The 24,510-nt window shown below is 46.4% G+C and overlaps 1 protein-coding gene across 1 annotated transcript in view; it reads right to left on the bottom strand.

Moving 5' to 3' along the window:
- Positions 1 to 1,567: 1,567 nt before the first annotated feature.
- Positions 1,568 to 24,510, bottom strand: part of LOC115081564 (ras-related protein Rab-11B-like) — a 61,251-nt gene continuing 38,308 nt past the window's right edge. The window contains exon 5 of the mRNA XM_029585992.1: positions 1,568 to 3,686. Coding sequence (XP_029441852.1) covers positions 3,541 to 3,686 — 146 coding nt within the window. The 3' untranslated portion in view covers positions 1,568 to 3,540. The remainder of the gene's footprint in view (positions 3,687 to 24,510) is intronic.

A 24,510-nucleotide genomic window follows, 5' to 3' on the forward strand; every position in this document is an offset into this window, starting at 1 on the left:
AAATAAGATATTTTATACACTGAGGAGGGTTTGTGATCGCTCAGGAAGCGCTGTGCAGTCGCAGAGTCAAAGCTCTGTATTCTTAAGAGAGAAGCTCCGCCCAGGACCACACAGAGGACGTCCCGGTCAGCATGGCTAATTTATGGGTAAGAAACTTGCTTTTCTGACTAACCCTACATATCCATCTCCCCTACAGGAATTTTAAGCAAGAGGGAACTGAACCGATAGTTTCATTTTATTACACACTAACCACCAGCGTGCATCACAGCTTCATTCCAGTTAGCATAGAACTTAAACAAATGAAACCCTTGGACCACGAGTTCTAATCCCTGCTCTGTCACTGGCTCTGTGCAACCTTAGTTGAATAATTTTATCTCCGTTCAGATCCAGGTCTGACTTGGCCTCTGGTTGAATTTTAGGCCTCTGTTCTATTCTACTGGCGCCCAGCTCTCCATCTCTTCCTCTCCAGCTTGGCTTATTTTCCTTTGTACCCTCGTCCCACTCTCCTTTTATTAGTGTGGTAGCCCTGCTTTGTATCTTTTCTAACACTGGGAGATCCTTTTTGAGGATGGGTACCCAAAGCTGATCCCTGTACTCCAAATGTAGTCTGACAAATGTCTTATCCAGAGGCAGGATGATAAACATTTCTTATATGCAACCTTATTTAATACTCTGCAACGTATGTCCAGCTTGGCTGCGGCTGCCCGGCTTTGCTTCACTCATTTCCGGTTTATAAACCCATATCCTCCGTACCTTTTCCTGGTTTGGATCCGCAAGTATTGCCAGATACAAAGTCAACTTTTATATCAAAAGAAGCAAACATTGCCTATCAAGTGTCCAATTAGTGAATTTTGACCATCGGTGTTTGCTACATGGACACGGTAAGAGACAACTTTTGCTCATTCTAATATAAATGGTTTTTGTTTGTTTTTTTTTAACAAACAATCTTGGAATTTTTGGGCAAAATCAACTCTACCACACCACCTTCCTTTTGTAGTGGTTACCCATATTGTGCCTGCCGTTCATTACCCCATCCTTATCCATAGCAAATGGCATCTGTCAGTTCTCTACCCGTTTGTCTAAAGTACCCATATTCCCTTATAAAATCAGCGAGTCCAGCAGGGTCTTTACCATGGGATATGGTTTGGTACCATCTGCAAAAATGACACATTTTTTCCTCCAATGGACTGAGGAAAAACTATCAAATAAAAGTGGTTCTACCACAGCCCCTGATGGCACTTGACTAGTCACCTTATTCCAGCTGGATCCTACCTAGAATGGTCTGGGTTGAGAGCCTTTGCTTTAGATCTGTGCTCAGTTCATTTCTGAGAGACCCCATTCCATCACACGAGCCCCAGGCCCTCTTCCAAAGTTCCCAACTCAAGAGCCGAGGATCCCAAGCTGACCTCTAGATACAATCGTTCATCATTTTATTCTAAAGCGAACCGTTCACAATCTAAATTCCCATCTCCATGTGTGGCTTCACATCCTGGCCGTAGGCCGTACTAGGCCAGGGAGAGAGCCCTGAACACAGCCCAGAAGGCACCACAAGAACAAGCAACAACTGTTTTCTATCACAGCTTATTTTTTATTCCATTCAGGTTCAGGAGCCAAAGTTAAACTGTAAGGTTAAAACTCAGGAGTGCAGCCAACCTGACGTCAGGCCGTCTTAGACCAGTGGTTCTTAACCCAGTGCGTGGGACACACTTAGCCACGCAGGATTTCAGGAGATCCCGCAATGAATATGCATGATGAGATTCATGTGCACTGCCTCCATTGTATGCAAATCCATCTCGTGTCTATGCATTGTGGAGCTCCTGAAATCCTGTCTAGGTGTATCCTGAGATGGACCCAAAAAGCAACAAGGTAGGCGATCCAGTGAAGCCGTGAGGAAGCAACAAAGTGGTGGATGCCACAAGACGTAAAATATCATATACAGGTGCCCGACTCTGGCCGAGTTTCGCCACCAGTGGTGGCTGCCTCAGGGGCTTATATGTCAGAGAGCAGTTGGGATGATGGTCAAAATAAATTCCACCGTGCACATATGTATATCGTTTAAACACCGGCACGGTCCGTCTCCTCTCACTTAAACTTTTTGTGATATTTTATGTCTCCATTATTAAAGACTTGAAAAAGACTTTCTTGTGGCATCCACCACTTTGTTGCTAGGTGTATCCTGAGGACTGGGTCGAGAACGCCTGCTCTAGACCAGTGTTTTCTCAAGCCAGTCCTGGGGGTACCCCCTTACCAGCCTGGTTTTCAAAATATCCAAAATAAATCTGCGTATGAGAGATTTGCCATAAAGGGAGACAGTGCATGCGAGCTCTACAGTGCATGCGAGCTCTCTTTCATGCACACTCATTGTGGATATGCTGAAAGGCAGAGTGGCTCTAGAGCAGGGTCCCCCCCAGCCAATCAGGTTTTCAGGATATCCGCAGTGAATGTGTATGCAAATCTCTCATGCATGTTCCTTTTGGATATCCTGAAAACCTGGCCTGTTGGTAGCCCTCAAGGCCCAGAGTTGGCCACCCCTGGGCAAGGGCGTACTCCAGAACCTGCTCTAGACTTCCTTGTTTTAATGCAGTGATGGCGACCTCCAGTCCTAGAACACCACAAACAGGCCCGGGTTTCAGGCTATGTACAATGAATATGCATGTGAAAGATCTGCATGCACTGCCTCCATTGTATGCAAATCTCTCGTGCATATTCATTGTGGTTAGCCTGAAAACGTGGCCTGTTTGTGGCACTCGGAGACTGGAGTTCGCCATCACTGTTTTAATGGATGCTGGGCTTTGTTGAAAGGACTGAGATGGTAGGTAGAAAACCAGGCTTGGAGTAAAATCTGATGACCTGAAAGTCTTGGTTGTCAGCACTGGAACTGAATCTCTATAACCTGTGGTTCTTGATGAGCTACTGTCCTAGTGCAGCGCTCCAGAGCACAACTACCGTTCGCTACGGACCTACGGTTAGCACTGTGTGGGGAGAGGGGTGCCAACTGTTAACGTTAGGCCGGCCAGATCCTCGGATCCAGTTCTGCTTCCCTGGTGCTGGTCGCCGCTGAAGCAAATTGACAAGGCCCCCCCCCAAAACACACTGGGAAGGGAGATAGAAAACCAGGACTGGAACCCAGCTTCCACCTAAGCTGGAGTTGGATTGGCACCACTGCTAGGCCAGAAAGATGTCAGTGAGGCTCATGCAGTATTAACGGGAACCAGGTGTGCTTTCAGAGGGGGCTCCAGATGCAGGGGGTGAGAATGTAAACCAGCGCTAACTGATGAGAGGTGAGGTGGAGAAGCAGTGGCACTGGTTCTGAGAGCACTGCAGTGGTTCCAGTGCTGGAAGACAGAATGAAGGGCGTGGGTGGGCAGCAGTCCTGCCAAGTTACACATCCTGGTAGCACTGCAGTGTTGTAGTGCTGGGAGCTGGGATGAGAGAAGGAGGGGGGGGGGGGGGGGGGTCACGTCACACCTTCTGGTTGCACTGTAGTGTTAATCCAGTACTGGCCGGCGGGAGTGAAGGATGCGGGACAGTCCCAGTAGGTCACAGGTTCTGGCAGCACTGCAGTTTGCTGGATTTCTGGCCGTCCATGGTGGGCGGCACGCTGATGTCCACCACGTTGTTCCCGGGAGATTCGTCGTGGGCGGAGCGGTCTGCGATCTGCTTCTGTGACACGATGCGGTAAATCTCTGCAGGAGGAAAAACAAGATAAGGCATTCACTGTGTGTGTGGGGGGGAAACGGAGACCGGCTCAGTGCCCCAGCCCGTCCCTGCCGTCCCTCTGAGAAGCTTGGGCTTCACAGCGATGCTCGAGCATCCTACAGCCCGGCACGGAGTGATGAAGAGTGGACTATTTGCCTGTGTTTTAGGCTTCCACTTGCAGTTTTCTCCTGCTGCTTTAGCCTCGTACAGGGGAGAGGAGGAGTAGAAGAGCCGAGTGTAACCTGTCCCTCAGCGGGGCTTACTAAAGAGGCCACTGATGGGAGCCAGCGTCTGCTACCCGATGGAAAGCTGTCTTGTGCAATTCAGATTAAAAAATCCGAATATGTTTGCACTGATTTACGCTGTTTAGGCAATATTAATAGATAAGGTTTGGAAAGCTCGTTCTTGGTGACTTCCACAACGCTGGATATAAGTAAAAAAGGAGCACGAAGGTGGGGCTAGAGCAGATGGATGGCTGCATAAAAATTAAATGTTCCCCCCCTACCAGCAGATGGAGCAGACAAAAACTCTCTAAGCAGCTGGAGACATATTTCTCCGTCTCCAGCAGAGGAGGCAGAATAGGAGCCGCAGGTTGAAGCAGTTGCTGGAGGTTCTGCTTTCCCTTGGACAAATTGGTGGGAAACCTTCAGGGGCTTCCAAAAAACAGCCACATAGTCTTCTCCTGCCCTTTGAAGAAACAACCCCCTGGGGATCAGGTCCTCTGCCAGGGCATTGAGTGTTCAAAGAATTTCTTTTAAGTGTAAAAAAAAAAAAAAAAAGACAATTATAAAAAGTCCAAACATTAAGTAAAATTTTCACTGATCTGTACATGACTACTGGGTCACCTGCCGACGAGTGTGGCCTACTGTCTAGGTCATGCAGTATAACAGAGTGGGCCAAACTTTCACACGGCAGGAGCCACAAAACCAGAATTTGCTGCCGTTACGTTTGAAAGGGGAATGTCCCCATATCTGAAATAAAAGGCCAAGCTTCTCTCTCCCCCCACCAGAGCCATTCACATACCCACACACTCACCCTGTCAGACACACAGACTCACATACATACACAGACTCTCACACACCCTCTCAGACACAGACACACACACACTCACCCTGTCAGACACACAGACTCACACACGCACAGACTCTCACACACCCTCTCAGACACAGACTCACACCCACACACTCACCCTGTCAGACACACAGACTCACACACGCACAGACTCACACACCCTCTCAGACACACACACACACTCACCCTGTCAGACACAGACTCACACACGCACAGACTCACACACACCCACACACTCACCCTGTCAGACATACAGACTCACACACGCACAGACTCTCACACACCCTCTCAGACACAGACACACACCCACACACTCACACAGTCAGACACACAGACTCACACACGCACAGACTCTCACACACCCTCTCAGACACAGACACACACACCCACACCCAGACTCAACACCCTCTCAGACACAGACACACACACCCACACACTCACCCTGTCAGACACACAGACTCTCACACACCCTCTCAGACACAGACACACACCCACACACTCACCCTGTCAGACACACAGAGTCACACAAAGAAACAAAATGACACATGCATTCACCCTCTCAGACACACATACTCTCTCAGGACACAAAGACCCACACACACCTTCTCAACTTAAAGATTTGTGTGCACACCCTCCAAGACACAGACTCACATACCCCCTCACCCATATAAACACACTCTCTTAGATGCACTCACACACACACTCACTCAGGACACAAGACTCACACATTTACCCTCAGACACAGACACCCCCCCCCCCTCTCAACTCAAAGATTTGTGTGCACACCCTCCAAGACCCAGATCTACACACATCCACAAAGACTCACATCCCCCCTTACCCTCTCTCACACACACACACACACACACACACACACATACTCCCTCAGGACCCAAAGGCATCCACACATACAGGCCGATACAGTATGGTGTCCTCGGCCGAGCGCACTGTTTAGCCATGCGTTTTCAACGTCAGAAATGCGCAGCCAACCCTGCAAAAATTAATAGAGCTCATCACATGCAAATGCACATTGATGAGCCTAATAGTTAGTCACCCGGGACACTGAAAGTTAGATGTGAGGCCATTTAACCCTCTCCTCCAGGGTATACATATTTAGGTCAAACCAATAAACACATCAAATAACACCCAATAATTAAAGTGAATAAGATTTAAAAAAATCCCCCACTCTCCATACCTGGCAGCTTTTGATTTCCACTCACCCTGAGACTGTCGTAGATTAGTGGGAAGGAAAAGCACACAACATGTCTTCTGTCATATAAACACAGTCATTAAACATACCCACAAGCTCTCTCTCACTCATATACACACACACACACACACACACCCATGCCCTCTTGCTCTTGCACACACACATCCATGCACTCTTGCGCACACACACACACTCCCATGCATTTTCTCTTGCATGCACACGCATCCAAGCACACTCATTTGGTCTCTTACACACCCATGCACCCTCACTCTGTCTCTTACAAGCCCACCCTCTGCCTCTCATGCACTCACACAAATGAATACATAACACCCATACGCACACTCTCATACACAGACTCCGGCTGGGCCTCTCCTCTTCTTTGGGTCGCCAGCGGGATGGGATCTGCCGATGGCTCTGCAGGGCCTCTCATTTCCTTCTGGTCAGCGGCTCTGCGGTACGAGGCCTCTTATCTTCCTAGGGCTGCTGGCAGGACGGGGAACACCAATGGGGGCCTCTCCTTTGCTTGGGCCTGACAAACTCGCAGGGCCTGTCCTTTGCTTCTGAGGCTCTGCTGGGCACCAGGTCTCTCTTCTTTTTCGAGCTACCAAAGTCTCTGAGGGAGCTGCTTCTTTTCTTCAGCCCAGCTCTAGGTGTCTTTTGTTCTTTGCACTGATGGTTGCCTCTCTTTTTCCCTTGGTTGATGGTCAGACCACAGCATTGCCTGCAGCGGCCCCAGGGACAGCAAGCAAAGGGAGGGAGAGCAGGAATAAACAGCCCTGCCACCCGTTCTTCCCACTGAGGCCCGACATAAATCTCCCTTTACAGCTGGGTAAGACCGGCCTTGCCACCTCTATCAACTAAGGGGGAAAAAAAAAACCACAGCAGATAATACACAGTCCAGCTCCAAAAAAAGAGCCTCAAAGAGCCTCAAAGGCAGGCCTAAAATCCAGACTATTTCCGGAGATTTTAGCCCTCCATTTGCCTTCCAAACCAGAAATTAAAAAATCGGTGCAGTCTGAAAGAAATCCGGACGGTTGGCTACCTCAGTGAGGAGAAACAGCGGCACGTTCCCGGTACGGGCAGAAGGTGGCTGCTTGCTCCAGAACCAGCTGAAATGTCTGTTTTTCAGGTGTTTGAGACCCCCTTCTTGGTTACGTTGACAGAGAGGGGGGAAAAGATGCCCTGCGTGCAAGTCCTGCAGGGTTTCTACCGCAGGCTGTGATACGTGAGCTGTTCGGAGGTCTGGCCAGGAGGCTGAGCAGCTGCAGGAAGGACCTAGGGAGGTTTGTGCCAGTGAATCGCCAGAAAAGGCCTCGGAGCTGATCCCCATGCTGGTGGGGAAAGTCGGCCATGTTTTTTTGAGCAGGTTTGCACTACAGGACAGGAGAAGCCATAGTATTGGCAGTCGGCAGTAAATAGCTAATGGATGCTATTGAAGTATCTAATAATGTTGACGGTTTTTATTGCGTGGAACTTTTAAATTGCTTTTATTGTAAGATTTTTTTTTTGGTACTATTTTTGTGCTATGTCAAGTTTTTAAATAAATTAGCCAGGAAATTGGCTGAGCATTCACTCTCCCTGGGTTCTTCTAACCTTCAGACTACAAACACAGGCGGAGTCAGGGGACCTTTTTAGGATGGGTTTCATTGTGCTTATGCAGCAGTCTGACTCCTCTGATGGTGGGGAGCCATAAGGACAGATGGCAGCAGGGGAAGGGGCTGCTAGAGCTGGCTGTGCTGTCTCTAAAATGCCAAGAACTGCGAGAAGGGGGCTATGAAAGAGTCCAGCCAAGCAAGATGTGCAGCTAGAAAGCAGGGTGAGATTTTCTTTTCCCTGGAGGAGGATTTCTCAGTAACCTGACTCTTCTGGAAGGGAAGGGCTGCTTCCCCAATAACACAGGGCCAGTCAGCGCTCATGTTTAAGGAAAGTCAGCCGGAGAGGAAAGGTGGAGAATCCTAGCCGTGCTGCGATTAGGAAGGCGATGGGGATAGTTTCCTTTTCCGCAGGCTATAAAAGATAAGGATGGTAGAGATGAACGAGAGGTCAAGTGCCAAATTGTTTGGTTTTCAATTGAATTCCGTCTAGAAAGATTGACGGTCCCCAAATTTCCTTTTATTCGGCATTCATATATGCCAGAGGGTTTTCAGGCAGAAACGAAGGTCGTAGATGCCTTATCTCGATAGCTCTAGCACAGTTTTTACTAACCTCATCAAATCAGTGACATCACAGCTTAGAGAGAACCTGCTGCCAGTTTAGAACAGAAGAACTGAGAGGAGGACCTGGGCTACTGAATTCTAGATTTAAGGCCTAGTAAAAGTGAAAAGCACACAACACACGGGGCCGATACAGTACAGTGCGCTCCGGGTAATAGCGCATCGAAAACGCATGTCCAACCCCCCCCAAAACTAACAGCGTCCGCAACTTGCAAATGTATGTTGATGGCGCGCGGGATACAGAAAGTAAAATGTGCAGCCAAGCCGCACATTTTACTTTCAGAAATTAACGCCTACCCAAAGGTAGGCGTTAATTTCTGCCAGCGCCGGGGAAGTGCACAGACAAGCAGTAAAAACTGCTTTTCTGTGCACCCTCCGACTTAATATCATGGCGATATTAAGTCGGAGGTCCCAAAAGTTTAAAATAATTAGAAAAGAAAAAAAATTTAAAATCGGCCCGCGGGTCGAAAGCCGGATGCTCAATTTTGCTGGCGTCCGGTTTCCGAACCCGTGGCTGTCAGTGGGTTTGAGAACTGACGCCGGCAAAATTGAGCGTCAGCTGTCAAACCCGCTGACAGCCGCCGCTTATGTAAAAAAAGAGGCGCTAGGGACGCACTAGTGTCCCTAGCGCCTCTTTTTACCGCGGGCCCTAATTTGCATGTTTGTCCCCCCTGAATCGCGCGCACAGGAGAGCGGGCGCTCTCCCACGACCTTTACTGTATTGGCCTGATAGCTAGGAAACATCTAGCTTTGTGTGAATGTGAGCGTGAGAAAATGTTCAGATTTATAGAAAAAGAACCTGATGCTCAGCTAAAGCTGGCACAGACTATATAGACTAAGGAGGTACTGAAAAGCATGTATAAGCTGCCTAAGGCGGATGCTTTGAGATCAGCTGTCCCTTGTAAAGCTACGATTCCTGTGAAAGGAGGCTCTGCTGTTAACGATTCTGGGGACCATGAATTGGAGTCTGTGGTAAAGCAGTGCAGGGGTGGCCATCTCCAGTTCTCAAGAGTCACAAACAGGTCTGGTTTTCAGGATCTCCACAATGAATTTGCCTGAGAGATATTTGCATGCACTGCCTCCATTGTATCCTTGGGCTTGTTTCTGACCCTCTCTCTATATTTGACCTTGGAGGCATCTAGTGTCTGCCCTTTTCCAGGGGGATGATGTGAGGTCCTGTTTGGGCCATTCTTGCCTCCTGCCAGCAGAAAGCCTTGGTGGGCCTCTTGGACACCCTGGTTAGTCCTCCCAGCTCTGTGGCCATCTTGTTCCTTTCTAGACACAGTTACATTCCAGGCTAACACAATATTTTGCTAGATCTTGGTCCAACACATGGTCCTAGACCTCGGGGTGCTTTTCTGTCTCCTGATTCCTGCAGCGGTCCTACCTTACTTCTGTGGATGCCTTCCTGTCTCCAGATTTGGGTACTTCCTATTCTCCATGTGTGCCTTGTATTTCCTCTTCTCCATGTCCTGCTGGCTATCTGCATCTGATGACTCAAGCCATGGGGAAAGAAGGCCATCCCATGCAGAAAATGTCCTGCTCTAGTTAGAACCCACCAGTCTTGTCCTATCTGTTTCCCGCCTGCTCTTGGCTTTGTGGGTCACACTGCTGGCAGACTCTGCCATCACATAAAGAAGCAGAAAGGAAGCTGTATTGAGAAGTGCTGGGACTTTCAATGGGTTATGATATATTTAAGTGCCTTGCTGCTCCAACCTATAGGGAATACAGTCTGCTTTGAGAGTTTTTCCTCTGTCTCCATCTGCTGGCAGAAGGGAACAGACGGATCTGGTAGGATTAAAGGAAATTTGTATTTATTTATTTACAAATATTTTATATTCTGCTTTTTGCCAGGTTTGATCTCAAGGCGGATTATAGAAATTAAAACTTAGGTATAACAGTGTTATTAACAGAAATTATAAATTTCACCATATAGAAAGCAATCCAACTATGCTGGCAACTTAGACAAGGTTTCTGTCAAAAATATATTCACTGTGTCAGGTGAGTATATTTTTATCCTACGTTTGGGAAATGTTGGCGAGAGACCCAGTTACTCTTGGGAAAATAAAAAAAAACACCCTTGATTCTGATTTTTAGGCCAGCTCCTTGCTTGCCGGCTCATCACACTTTAACGGGCTCATTACAATATGCATAAGCCTCAACCTTTTCCAGACATGCAATGTCCCTCTAATGATGTCATCAATATCTGAAATAGAGCACAGTCACATCATGGCAGCTTAAGGACAAGAAGCTAAAACAGCTTGGCCATGCTTCACTCACCAGCTGGCCTCAATTTAAATACCCTCTGGAACACCCACTCCTGGCTCCATAAGGAACAGTGGGGAGAAACCTCTGATTTCCAATCATTTCTATGCCTTAAGCACAATGTATGGAACACGGTCAGCATGGCTTTACCCAAGGCAAGTCTTGTCTCACAAATCTGCTTCACTTTTTTGAAGGAGTTAATAAACATGTGGATAAAGGTGAACCGGTAGATATAGTATACTTGGATTTTCAGAAGGCGTTTGACAAAGTTCCTCATGAGAGGCTTCTAGGAAAAGTAAAAAGTCATGGGATAGGTGGCGATGTCCTTTCGTGGATTGCAAACTGGCTAAAAGACAGGAAACAGAGAGTAGGATTAAATGGACAATTTTCTCAGTGGAAGGGAGTGGGCAGTGGAGTGCCTCAGGGATCTGTATTGGGACCCTTACTGTTCAATATATTTATAAATGATCTGGAAAGAAATACGACGAGTGAGATAATCAAATTTGCAAATGATACAAAATTGTTCAGAGTAGTTAAATCACAAGCAAATTGTGATAAATTGCAGGAAGACCTTGTGAGACTGGAAAATTGGGCATAATGTGGATAAGTGCAAGGTGATGCATATAGTGAAAAATAACCCATGCTATAGTTACACAATGTTAGGTTCCATATTAGGAGCTACCACCTAAGAAAGAGATCTAGGCGTCATAGTGGATAACACATTGAAATTGTCAGTTCAGTGTGCTGCGGCAGTCAAAAAAGCAAACAGAATGTTGGGAATTATTAGAAAAGGAATGGTGAATAAAACGGAAAATGTCATAATGCCTCTGTATCGCTCCATGGTGAGACCGCACCTTGAATACTGTGTACAATTCTGGTCGCCACATCTCAAAAAAGATATAATTGCGATGGAGAAGGTACAGAGAAGGGCAACCAAAATGATAAGGGGAATGGAACAGCTTCTCTATGAGGAAAGACTAAAGAGGTTAGGACTTTTCAGCTTGGAGAAGAGACGGCTGAGGGGGGATATGATAGAGGTGTTTAAAATCATGAGAGGTCTAGAACGGGTAGATGTGAATCGGTTATTTACTCTTTCGGATAATAGAAAGACTAGGGGACACTCCATGAAGTTAGCATGGGGCACATTTAAAACTAATCGGAGAAAGTTCTTTTTTACTCAACGCACAATTAAACTCTGGAATTGTTGCCAGAGGATGTGGTTCGTGCAGTTAGTATAGCTGGGTTTAAAAAAGGATTGGATAAGTTCTTGGAGGAGAAGTCCATTACCTGCTATTAAGTTCACTTAGGGGCGGATTTTCAGAGCCCTGCTCGCGTAAATCCGCCCAAAACCGGGCGGATTTACGCGAGCAGGGCCCTGCGCGCCGGTGAGCCTATTTTACATAGGCTCACCGGCGCGCGCAGAACCCCGGGACTCGCGTAAGTCCCGGGTTTTCGGAGTGGGCGTGTCGGGAGGCGTGTCGGGGGGCGGGGCCGGAGCGCGCGGCGTTGCGGGGGCGTGTCGGCAGCGTTTTGGGGGCGGGTACGGGGGCGTGGCTACGGCCCGGGGGCATGGCCGCGCCCTCCGTACCCGCCCCCAGGTCGCGGCCCGGCGCGCAGGAGGCCCGCTGGCGCGCGGGGATTTACGCCTCCCTCTGGGAGGCGTAAATCCCCCGACAAAGGTAGGATGGGGGTTTAGACAGGGCCGGGCGGGTGGGTTAGGTAGGGGAAGGGAGGGGAAGGTGAGGGGAGGGCAAAGGAAAGTTCCCTTCTAGGCCGCTCCGATTTCGGAGCGGCCTAGGAGGGAACGGGGGTAGGCTGCGCGGCTCGGCGCGCGCAGGCTATACGAAATCGATAGCCTTGCGCGCGCCGATCCAGGATTTTAGCCGATACGCGCGACTACGCGCGTATCTACTAAAATCCAGCGTACTTTTGTTTGCGCCTGGAGCGCAAACAAAAGTAGGCTATTCGCGCTCGTCTGAAAATCTACCCCTTAGAGAATAGCCACTGCTATTAGCAATGGTTACATGGAATAGACTTAGTTTTTGGGTACTTGCCAGGTTCTTGTGGCCTGGATTGGCCACTGTTGGAAACAGGATGCTGGGCTTGATGGACCCTTGGTCTGACCCAGTATGGCATTTTCTTAGGTATGAAGTGCTTTGGCCATAGAAGAGTAATATTGATCTAAGCAGATAAAAAGAACTCCTTCCATCTATCCGCACTATCTTTTCCTTCCCCTAACAGTGCAATACTGGCTCTTCAGAAGACAAAGCAAACCTTTCACTTTGAAGATGCCACTATCAGCTCCTCCAGTTTCGCACTCTGGCAGCTCACAACAGTATTATATGCAGAAACCCAGCACTGGAAGCGTAGGGGTAGTGATACATTGACTCCATGTTTGCTGTTCAGAGGATCCGTGCCACGTATGTATTCAGATAGGGCTTTAGCTTCCTAGATGCCTCTCATGGGCAGGACCCAGCAACGCAGCTCACCACATCTGTTACACTCTTTGAGAACGTGATTTAACACCTCCTTGCCTCCATTCTCTCCTGTTTTATACTGAACGTGCTCAAGCCTAAAGATAACCATTCCGTGTCAACATCTAGAACTGACCACAAGAGAAGTATTATATTTTAAACTGTTGCCAGAATGAGAAAAGGACAGAGATGCACATTAAAGACATTATCTCTGGCTAGCAGAGATCGTCGGAGGACGGCCATCTTAGAACACCTGACAGCTTTCCAGCACACCCTCGGCCCTTGAGGGGAAGCTGTTCTGGACGTGGCCATCCTTTGCTTCCTTCTTAATCAGACATCTGCTCTTTTAGCTCTTGCTTTCAGTCCTTCTGGCTCCTCGGTTTTGCCGTTCTTGGTGATGCCTCGTTCTCTTCCTTCCCTCTTTCCTTCCTGGTCACACAGCATCTCCCAAAGCTCTGCCTAGGGTTGTTCTTTTTTTCTCCTCTGTTTAGATTTATTGTCCAGGGATATCTTTGTTCTTGGGATGTCTGCCGAGTCCTTTTCCCCTTTTTGTCTGGCCTATCATCGTAACATAATGGGAATTGCGCCTCACCTTCTGGTTATATTAGTTCTCCCCACCAGTCTGGAGAGCTCTCACCTTCATTATGAAATCCTATGGGGGTTGTTTTTTTTTCCCAGTGTTTTCAGGAAATGATCTTGGGTGCCTGTGATCCTGTTTACATTTAGCATTGTTCTGAGAAAGGCCAGGGGATTTTGCTAGTGGGAGGAGAGTTGCACGGTGATGTAATCCAGCAAGAAAGAAAGGAGATGCTGAGGTGAGCTGAGTCCTGCTGGGAAGAGCATATCATCCTCTGATCCAGACTGGCATGAAGAACTCATAAAACAAGAATTGACAAAGGTGAGCCAACATTCCCATATTTATATAGGTTAAGAGGTGTTTTTTTCCACATTCCCTTATGGCATGTGAAAGAATAAAATGGCATTGAATCTCTGCAGGATTTCCATTTTTGCCATGATGGGACCAACAAAAAAAAAAAGTCAGACTTACTCCTATAGACTATAACGGGAGTTGCAGGGCTGTGGCAAAGTACTTTCTCATCCAAAGTCAGATTAAATATATATTTTGAGTTAGAGGGTTCCAGGAGGTGAATAAAAGATGTATGTGTAGGGGATGATTGACATGGCAGAGTGGAAGGTGTAATTGGAGAATGGTGGTTCCTCCTCCTTCATGTCCCAATAATCTTTTTGACCAGCATGAATATCGCCCAACTATCCCCTCTTACGAGAATTATTATTTGGCAAAACCCAGCTCGAGATTCATTCTCTGGATCCTAGGGGAAAGAGACAAAAAGGCAGTGGGCGCACAAAAGCCCAGAAACAAGTAAGTTGATATTTTCAAGAGTTTAACCAGAACCACTACTTTAAGGATGTGCATCAAAGGCAGACAGAGGTGCTGAGAAGTGGGGGAAAACAGGTCACCACTTCAAAATGGGTAACAGCTAAAATTGTGTGCACCACCCATGGACTGGTGCAAAGATATCTGCTTGCACTTAACTAGGATGGGGCATGAGTGGATGTGCAGCTCTGAAAGGAAGACCAGTGAAGTAGGGGAGAAACCAGGCCTGAAAGCAAGTAGCTAATCAAGGAAAGCACGTGGAAGCAAATCCAGGGGAAGTAGAAATCGAAGAGGCAAAAGAACCTTCCCAAGCACAGTGTTATGGCCGCCGGCTGCGGCAAGCCGCGACTGGGGCTGACTGTCATGGCCGCCGGCCGCACCAGTCCACAGCCAGGACCAAATACTCACCTACGGCGTCTCCTCTAACCAGAAGTAAAATTTCCAATACTAAGAAAACTTGAGTTAAGCCAGTGCACTTCTCTGCATGGGATTTTCATGTGAAGGTGCTAAGTAGGACACATAGTTTTACGTGCACATTTTTTTGTGCGCAAACTCCTTGCTGCATCAGAAGTAACATTTGCGCACAAAAAATGTGCATACGAGGGTAAAACTTTGCGTTGTACTGAATGCACGTTTTTGCATCGTCCGCATTATCTCCAGCATATGGTAAGCGAGCATCCCATGCTGTGAACTGAAGTCTTGTTAGGCTGGGTGAAGAAGGAATCTGATATTTGGATAGGGAAGCTTCTGAGGTGAAAGTCTGGTACTATGTCCCTCAGGCGAGCACAGCCCTAGTCCAGGGGGCTTCCTGATCTGCAATAGGGTCTGCTAGGATTCTGATGATACTAAGATCTGCAACAGAATGGACACACCTGAAGGAGTAAAGAGATGAAAATTGATTTGAGAAAGCTCAAAGTTTTGGCAGCTGGGATTCAATGCTAAGACATGCAGTCATGCATCTGGGGTGCGGTAATGTGATTGGGGGTAAAAGTCTGATGTGCCAGGACCAAGAGAGGGATCTTGGGGTGATAGTGTCTGGCAATCTGAAGATGGCGAAACAATGTGACAAGGCGATAACTAAAGCCAGAAGAATGCTGGGGAAAGGAATAACCAGTAAGAAAACGGAGGTGATAATGCCCTTGTACAGGTCTTTGGTGGGGCCTTACATGGAGTACTGTGTTCAGGTCTGGAGACCGTATCTCCGAAGGGACAGAGACAGGATGGAGGCGATCCAGAGAAGGGCGACCAAAATGGTGTGGGGTCAGTATCGAAAAATCTATGAGGAGAGACTGAAGGATATGAATGTTTACCCTGGAAGAGAGAAGGCGCAGGGGTGATATGATACAGACTTTCAGGTACCTAAAAGGTTTCAATTATGTGCAAACATCAAACCTTTTTCCATTGGAAAGAAAGCAGTAGAACTAGGGGTCACAAAATGAAACGCCAAGGAGGACGACTCAGAACCAATATCAGGAAATGTTTCTTCATGGAGAGGGTAGTGGATGCCTGGAATGCCCTTCAAAAGGGTATGGGATTTCTTCATAGAGAGGGTAGTGTGGAAGGCTAAAGATTAAAATGAAAAAAAGAGTGCATGGAGTAACTTGATGGTGCTGCAGCCGTCCATTGATCCTACCATGTGACAGAGGCCGGCCAATGGCACCAATAGCCTTGTCACATGGTAAGGGCAAAGGGCCATCGGTGCCATTTTGATTAGTGGCAGCCGACGGCCTGAGAGCAGGAGATCACTCCCAGGACCCTGCTGGACCACCAGGGACTTTCGGTAAGTCTTCGGGGGGGTTGGGCAAGTCTTGGGGGGTCGGGTTGCAATTAATTACATTTGAAGGGTTGGGGTGGGTTTGGGGTTTTGTTTTGTTTTTTAATGTGCCCTTTCTCCCCTCCCCAAAAATAAGAAAACCACACGAAATTGTGGATTTTCTTATCGTTTCATTGCCCCCCCCCCCCCCCCAAAAAAAAATGCAACAAAATAGGAAATATCGTCTCTATTTCCTATTTCGTCACAAACGAATGCACATCCCTAGCAGTTATTACCCTTAACCAATAAGTCTGTTAATTTGATGCAGCTCAAAACATTGCTCTCTGCTTCAACAGCAAGGCATTGGATTCAGCAGCAGTCAATGAGGGTTAATGTGGGAAACTGATAAGAACAGGGTGGGTAATGGGGAATTGGATTCAAACAGCAACCAACAAGAGCCCTGACTTTTATGGTCTGGGAAACATATAAGCATGGGGGTATAACCTATTCGACACAGCAGATATTACCATAAGCTTACTGGGTAGACCGGATGGACCATTTGGTCCTTTTCTGCCGTCATTTCTATGTTTCCATGAAATGCTAATGGAAACTAACAAATTTGGTAGCACATTAATAACTGGAGTGTACAACTATCCCAATACTGACCGGGTAAATGTCACATCAGAACATGCTAGGGAGGTAAAGTTTCTGGATGAAATAAATGACTACTTCATGGAGCAGCTGGTCTGGGAAATGACAAGAGGGGGAGCCATTTTATATCTAATTCTTATGGAGCACAGGATTTGGTGCAAGAGGTAATAGTAGTGGGGTTGCTCGGCAACAGTGCTCATGATGAGCTCAAATTTGAGTTAGTAACTGGACGGAGGACACTAATCTATTGCTCTAGCATTAAACCTTCAAAAGGGAGATTTTGAGAAAATGAGAAAAGTAGAAAAAAAAAAAAAAGTCAAAGGTGCAGCTACAAAGGCTTAAGGGGCAGATTGTAAATGCCCTGCGTATAAGTCCCTGGCTTTCTAAAAGGGGCGGGGAGGGGGCATTCCCAAAACGATGCAGCGGGCCCGGGGGCGTGGTCGAGGCCTCCGAACCAGCCCCTGGGCCGGGGAATGGCGCGCCGGCAACTGGCCAGCGTGCGCAATGGTATGCTAATGCATTGGGAGCTTAAAATATACACATTAAACGCCCAAGGCAGGCGTAACTTTCTGAACAAAGGTAGGAGGGGGGATTTAGCTAGGGCTGGGGGGGTGGGTTAGGTAGGGGAAGGTGGGGGGGGGGGGGTTGGAAAAAGGTTCCCTCCGAGGCCGCTCCGATTTCGGAGCGGCCTCGGAGGGAACGGAGGCAGGCTGCTTGGCTCGGCGCGCGCAGGTTGCACAATTGTGCACCCCCCCTACGCGCGCCGAGCCTGGATTTTATTACGTGCGCAGGGCAGCACGCGCATGTTATAAAATTGGGCGTAGATTTTTTCGTGCGAACAAATCTACGCCCGCGCATAACTTTAAAAATCTATCCCTTAATGCACAAGTTTCCTGTGCACACAGCTTGTTTCATGTACAGAGAATATGCTTTATACTTACATTTTCTTGTGTGTGTATAAACTGTGTATTGTGCACATAAATCTTGTTTTACACAAGAAGATACTATTTGTAGAAACACATAAATAAAGTTTATTTTATGCACCCTCAGCATGTCTTTTTGAGCTAATGTGCATATTTTAAGCTCCCAATGCATTAGCATACCATTAGCTTATTGCAGCAGAGTTAACTCAGTTTTTACCATGGGCCGGATGTGATAAAGAGTGGATTAATACTGTGGCACTGACACTCAGTGCAGTTTCTTATCATGCAAGTTTGGGAAATGTTTAACTCCCGCTGCAGTACGCGTACGCGTTGGAAGTTTTAAAAGTGCACCGAATGGAAAATGTACAGCTAAACCGGAGTTAAAATGTGTGCTCAATGCAGGCTGATCGCACTTTTAACTCTGGGAGCAGAGGAGTCTCAGACATGATTGGTGCGCAGAAAGCACGCGCATTTTTGTGTGCATGTATCATATTTATGCGCAGAAAAAATGCTTTGGCTGCACAAAGCACGTTTTCTGTGTATCCCAAGTGCAGGTCCCAGTGCTGGAACTCTGACCTCTGCCCTTAGACTGACACTAGTGCTGGCGACTTTACTCCCTGATGACCAGAGTAAACTTTCCAGCACTAAGAAAATATGAGCTGAGCCAGCGCCCCTCTCTGCATGGAGGGGTAATAGTTAATGCCTTCATTAGCATAAGATTTCCATGCGAGGGTGATAAGCAGAATTCACAGTTTTAGGAACACATTAACAGTTATGCCCAAAACATGAGTGTTAGGTTTGCCGATTAAGACAGGCTTGCACTCATCCCAACCCCGCTGCGGGCCCAGAAGCATCGCGGCAGGATCCTGCCACTGCGGCACACTCCGGACTCTGCTGATGCACCCTGGACGCCACCTTCCCTTAGAGACGCGCATTATATAGGCCTTAGCACCGTCCTCCGATGACATCAGGCCGACCGGTCTACTTAACCAAGGGTCCCTACAGCATTACCTCACCTCAGCAACAGGTCTCCTGCATCAGCAGTGCGGGTTGCTCCCGTGGCTTGTTCTTGACTCCTGGTTCCCGCCTTGCCTCGTCTCGCCTCCCTTGTCCTTTCTGTCTCGTTCAGTGTCTTCTGTGTGTCTCTGTCCACCCTTGGCCTGACTTCTGGATCATGATCTCTTGCCTGGACTTGACCAGGATTGCCTGCCGCCTGGACCTGACCTCTTTGCTTGCACGTGAGCAGGTCTGTGCACAGCCTGCCCCGATCTTAGCCGGCCTTCGACCACCTCAAGTCTGCTGCCTGTGCTGACCCCCCAACGTGCCCTCAGAATCTTGTTTACCCTACCATACTAAGGACCCATCTAAGCCCTGCCAGAACCCAAGGGCTCAATCTGCGGGGGAGGCAGCTGCCTGTCCTACTTCAGGGCGTGTTTGCCAACTGTTGGCGTAGACCTCGTAGATTTGCCTACTAGGTTGTGTCAACTATACCACAGCAACAAGGGCTCACACCCAGCCCCACCTATCACAATGTGCACACAACTGTGCTCTGCTGAGCGCAACTCATTCCAGTGGGCCCCCGTGTGAGTAAAGACAACATGAGCTAAAATTTAGCTCACAGTTTTCAGTTACATTTTATTATATCAAACCCTAAGATTATGAGGAGGAAGAAAAATATTTCTGTTCTGCAATGCAGCGCTTATATTTTGTGTTATACTGCCACCCTGGGGTTATAGTGATTTGTGTAGTTTCTAGGTCAATTGAAACCTTTAATGCTGATAGGTCATGAAAGCTGTGCATTAGGAGAGATTTGCCTTACTGTAAGGGGACCCTCATGTTTTCCATGTCATAACTCAGGAAGTAATCTTTACCCTGCTTAGTTATCCCTAGAGGCAGGTAGCAAGGCATTATGGAGAATCTGGGATGTGTTCTTCATTTTAGCCTGAAGCTCCGAGCTGAGAATGCAGCTCCAGTTTCTCTGAGACACCAAAGAAAGCACTGCCTTTTTACATTTTCAACCAACTATTCAAAGAAAAAGTCATCTTATAGCTCTGATAGAGTTAAGAGACTTTGTTCCACTTACTGGAGAATGAAATAGAAACGAGTAAATGCTACACAGTATGTTGAGTTGTATGCTGAATAAATAGTTATGCCGTTTATAAGAAGTAGCCTGCCCTTGTGTATAAAGTTAAATGAGACTTTAACTATCTGTAAATGCATACAGCATAATGTGCGGTGAGGAGAGAAAAATCTCCCTGGTAAAATGCCAGAGAAACCACTTGCATAGATTTTTTTTAAATGCTTTCCTTTAGATGAGCAGTGCAGATTTTGTCCTGGAGTACTGGCAAATGAGTCTGGTTCCCAAGATTTCCAAAATGAAAATTTATGAACATCTGGTCTAAAGAAACAGGTTAATTTGCAAGGTTTATAGAAACTCCGATAACCCAAGCCCATTGTCTGGCACGTAAGATAAGGAGAGGAATTATGCATCTCATGGTCTGGACCATTCAGAGCAACCTACTATAGAAGAAACTCTGTAATAACACAAGGGAATTACAGGAATCACACACACTTTACATGAATTTTGACAAAGTCCCTCATGAGAGGCTTCTAGGAAAAGTAAAAAGTCATGGGATAGGAGGCGATGTCCTTTCGTGGATTATAAACTGGCTAAAAGACAGGAAACAGAGAGTAGGATTAAATGGTCAATTTTCACAGTGGGAAAGGGTAAACAGTGGAGTGCCTCAGGGATCTGTACTTGGACCGGTACTTTTCAATATATATATAAATGATCTAGAAAGGAATACGACGAGTGAGGTTATCAAATTTGCAGATGATACAAAATTATCGCTCCATGGTGAGACCGCACCTTGAATACTGTGTAAAATTCTGGACGCCGCATCTCAAAACAGATATAGTTGCGATGGAGATGGTACAGAGAAGGGCAACCAAAATGATAAAGGGGATGGAACAGCTCCCCTATGAGGAAAGACTAAAGAGGTTAGGACTTTTCAGCTTGGAGAAGAGATGGCTGAAGGGGAATATGATAAAGGTGTTTAAAATCATGAGAGGTCTAGAACGGGTAGATGTGAATCGGTTATTTACTCTTTCGGATAATAGAAAGACTAGGGGGCACTCCATGAAGTTAGCATGGGGCACATTTAAAACTAATCGGAGAAAGTTCTTTTTCACTCAGCGCACAATTAAACTCTGGAATTTGATGCCAGAGGATGTGGTTAGTGCAGTTAGTGTAGCTGGGTTTAAAAAAGGATTGGATAAGTTCTTGGAGGAGAAGTCCATTACCTGCTATTAATTAAGTTGACTTAGAAAATAGCCATTGCTCCTGGAGGTGGAGGTGAACAACTCTGATTACCTGGCTGAGATTCCCTGCGGGTGAGGACTGCATCCTGGCCCAGAACGGGGGCCTCCGATTTAATTACCCGGAAGTGACGTCAGAAAGGGCGACTGGACTGGGACCTATAAAATCGGCTGTATAGCGGCGCATCATCTAAGCCGCGCGCGCCAAAGGGGCGCACGGCTTTGTTTTAGAAAATCTACAATATTTGAGATTTAAAAGAAAAACCCCCAACTCGGGTAAGCAGTTACTTTATTTACTTTATATTCATGCTCACTACCCTTCCAGCACAAGAGGATCCAAGTGAATAAAAAGTCTAAATACTGAAGTATATGTGGGACTCCCTGTTTCTTAAGAGAAATTAGTATTATTATGCCTCATCGTATGAGGAAACGCAGGGCAAAAGAAAAGGCTAACCCTGGAGCCTCTCCTACTCCTAATGTATCCGGTCCTATGGACGCCCATATTATCAGAGGAGGAACGGAATCGTGAGTGCAGTCACTGAGGCAGGGAGGCCGGGAAGCAACCTAGGTCCCGATGCCTGACTCGGATATCTCGCTTTCCCCCGATTTATGAGAGAGGGGCCCGCCAACCCTGCTACACTTAGGAATCCAGGGGTGGAACTGGCCCTATTGCATGCCGAAGCTGCTGGCAATGGGGGTCAGGGCAGGGAATCCAAACCTGGGTGGAAGAAGTGAAGACTTCGGGAAGATTTCTCCCGATGAGTTGGAAGGCAGTCCAGGCCAGGGGAGAAGAAGGAGGAACTGATGGACAGAGCTCTTCAAGTCCTGTTGATTTAAGTTTAATATGCAAATTACAGAAACCAGCAGAAGTCACTATGGAATCTGTGTGGGCGGCAATAGAAGGACTTAGTAATTTGATAGCAAACAAAATTCTTCCTATAAATGAAGTGGTAAAAGCTCATGAAGTCAGAATGCGGGCAGTAGAGTGGTCTTTCACAGTGTGCAGAAGTGAAATCTACTGTAAATGCTAATAGAACATCTCGGAGACTCTTTATTGAAAGATAATGTAAAAATGTTGAATAAGATAGAAATTATGGAAAATATGTTAAAGTCTAGGAATTTGAGGTTTGTCAATTTTCCTAGACTTTCATATATAATCTCCAAAAGAGAGGTTTAGAAAATATCTGATAGGAGATTTTAAAAAAGTGCCTGAAGGAAGTATTCCACCGGTGGTTAGAAATGTTTTTATTTACCACAAAGGAAAAAAGGTGTAGAAGAATTAAGAGAAACCCCAAATATTGAAAATAAAATGCCAGATCTAAATTTAACAGATGTGCTGGAGACATCAGACTCTAGCATAGCTGAAAAAAAGTACTTTGATTGTCACACTTGTACTAGAGACAGATAGAGAATGGATATTCAAACTGTTTTTCAAATATCGCTTACATACTTTTATGAATTTGCAGGTGAGAATATTTCCTGATGTGTCTAGAATGACACAAAAGAAAAGACAACAATGTTTATTCTTGAGAACACAGGCCCTACAAATAGGGGCTGGTTTTACATTGAAATTCCCTTGCAAATGTCAGCTTAAATATAAAGAGTTAACCTATCTTTTTTTCCTACCATCTTAATTAACTCAGTTTCTTTCTGATAAAGTTACCATACAGGGTGCGGAAGGGGTAAATGTCCAGGTTCACCCACGTCCCCAATAAGCTGTGATTTATCTCTCATCAGGAAATATTCCTCCTCTCAGTATATAGGCTGTAAAATTCTCTCTTTCAAAGATTTATGTTGAGTTGAATTAGTATATTTTTGTGAGATGGATCTTCTCTTTGCAGTATGGAGGGATCTTTAATGAAGTAAGGTGAATGTCAAATGTTTGGTGTAAAGATGATGAAAATTATTTTGTTTCCTATTTCTTATATGTTTACCTATGCTTCAGTGTTCAAATGTCAAGAAATATTGTCTTGATGTGTAATTTAAAAAGCATAATAAAAGAAAATTAAAAAAAAAGAAAATAGTCACTGCTATTACTAGCAACAGTAGCGTGGAATAGACTTAGGGGCGGATTTTAAAACCCCTGCGCATGCCGGCGGGCCTAAGTCCCGGGGCTTTCGAAAAGGGGGAGGGAGGGGGCGTGTCCAGGGGCGTGCCCGAAACGACATGGCGTTTCGGGGGCGTGCCGCGGCATTTCGGGGGTGGGCCTGGGGGCATGGCGCCAGCCCGGGGGCGTGGTCAAGGCCTCCGGACCACGCCCCCGGGACCGGAGGACGGAGCGGGGCTGCCGGCGACTCGAGGTCTCACAACGAACTTTCATATAAACTGGGACAGAAACCGCTAACTGTAGATATTTATTTATTTATTTCGTAATTTTTTTATATACCGCGGCACGTTAATAACATCACCTCGGTTCAAAATAAACAGTAAATCAGCAACAAGCTTTACAGTCAATATGAGAATGAAAACAGGTGTACATAATAAATCAATTAAGAACATATTATTATTAAGTTCTATCTATCTACAGTTAGCGGTTTCTGTCCCAGTTTATATGAAAGTTCGTTGTGAGACCTCGAGTCCAAAATAAGGAGTGTCTTGTTCTAAAGGTTCACTAGCCCCTGAAGAAGCTGCACAGTTGCAGCGAAACACCGGCCACTGTCGGGTACCTTCAAGATTAATCCACAAACTGTGTGTACTCAGTCTTTACGGACAATATATGAACTTTTCTGACGGGACATATATATATATACTATATTGTTACTATGGAAGTTTTGTGAAAAAATATATATTATTGTTTAAGATATATGAATTTTTCTGACGGGATATATAGATAAATATACTATATTGTCACTGTTGAAATTTTGTGAAATAAGTATATATTATTGTTTTGTAACTCTATAAATATTTAACAAGAGATATATATATATATATATATATATATATACATACTATCTTGTTACTATTTAAGTTTTGTGAAAGAAATATATATTATTGTTTTGGAGCCTCTATAAATATTTGACAAGTGGTGCCTTTTGCTGTTTTATTTTGTTATAAAAAAAACCCCACATAAAGAGAGCTGTTAGGAAAATCCGAAGGTAGGCCTGGATGGACCTAAGCACAGGGCCAGTGCTTCCATTAGGCAAACTAGGTGGTTGGCCTAGAGGCCAAACCTTTGGGGGCAGCAAAATCCTGCCAGTGTGAGGCACAGAACCTCTCTGTCACCAAAGAAGGGAACATTGTGCTGGAGCTACTGCCAATAGGTTAGTTCAGGGGAAGGGGATGCACCGGCCCCACCTAACCGGCCGTGTAACTGTAACCTTGGAAACAGCTCTTCCAAGGCCTGGAATTGCTTGCTGTTACAGCGTACAGGGTGCCTGCTGTTTGACCTGCTGACTGCTGTAAAGGAATTTCATTCTTAGCTACTCAAGCAAGATTGGGCTGAGCGTTCCCGGAACACGTCAGCCTCAAAGAACTTTACTGAGGAGTTAATTACTCTACTAGTCAGAGCATGACACGGGGAGAGAGTGGATCCTGAGGCTC

The sequence above is a fragment of the Rhinatrema bivittatum genome, unplaced genomic scaffold (genome assembly GCF_901001135.1).
Source record: "Rhinatrema bivittatum unplaced genomic scaffold, aRhiBiv1.1, whole genome shotgun sequence".
NCBI classification, from domain to species: Eukaryota; Metazoa; Chordata; class Amphibia; order Gymnophiona; family Rhinatrematidae; genus Rhinatrema; species Rhinatrema bivittatum.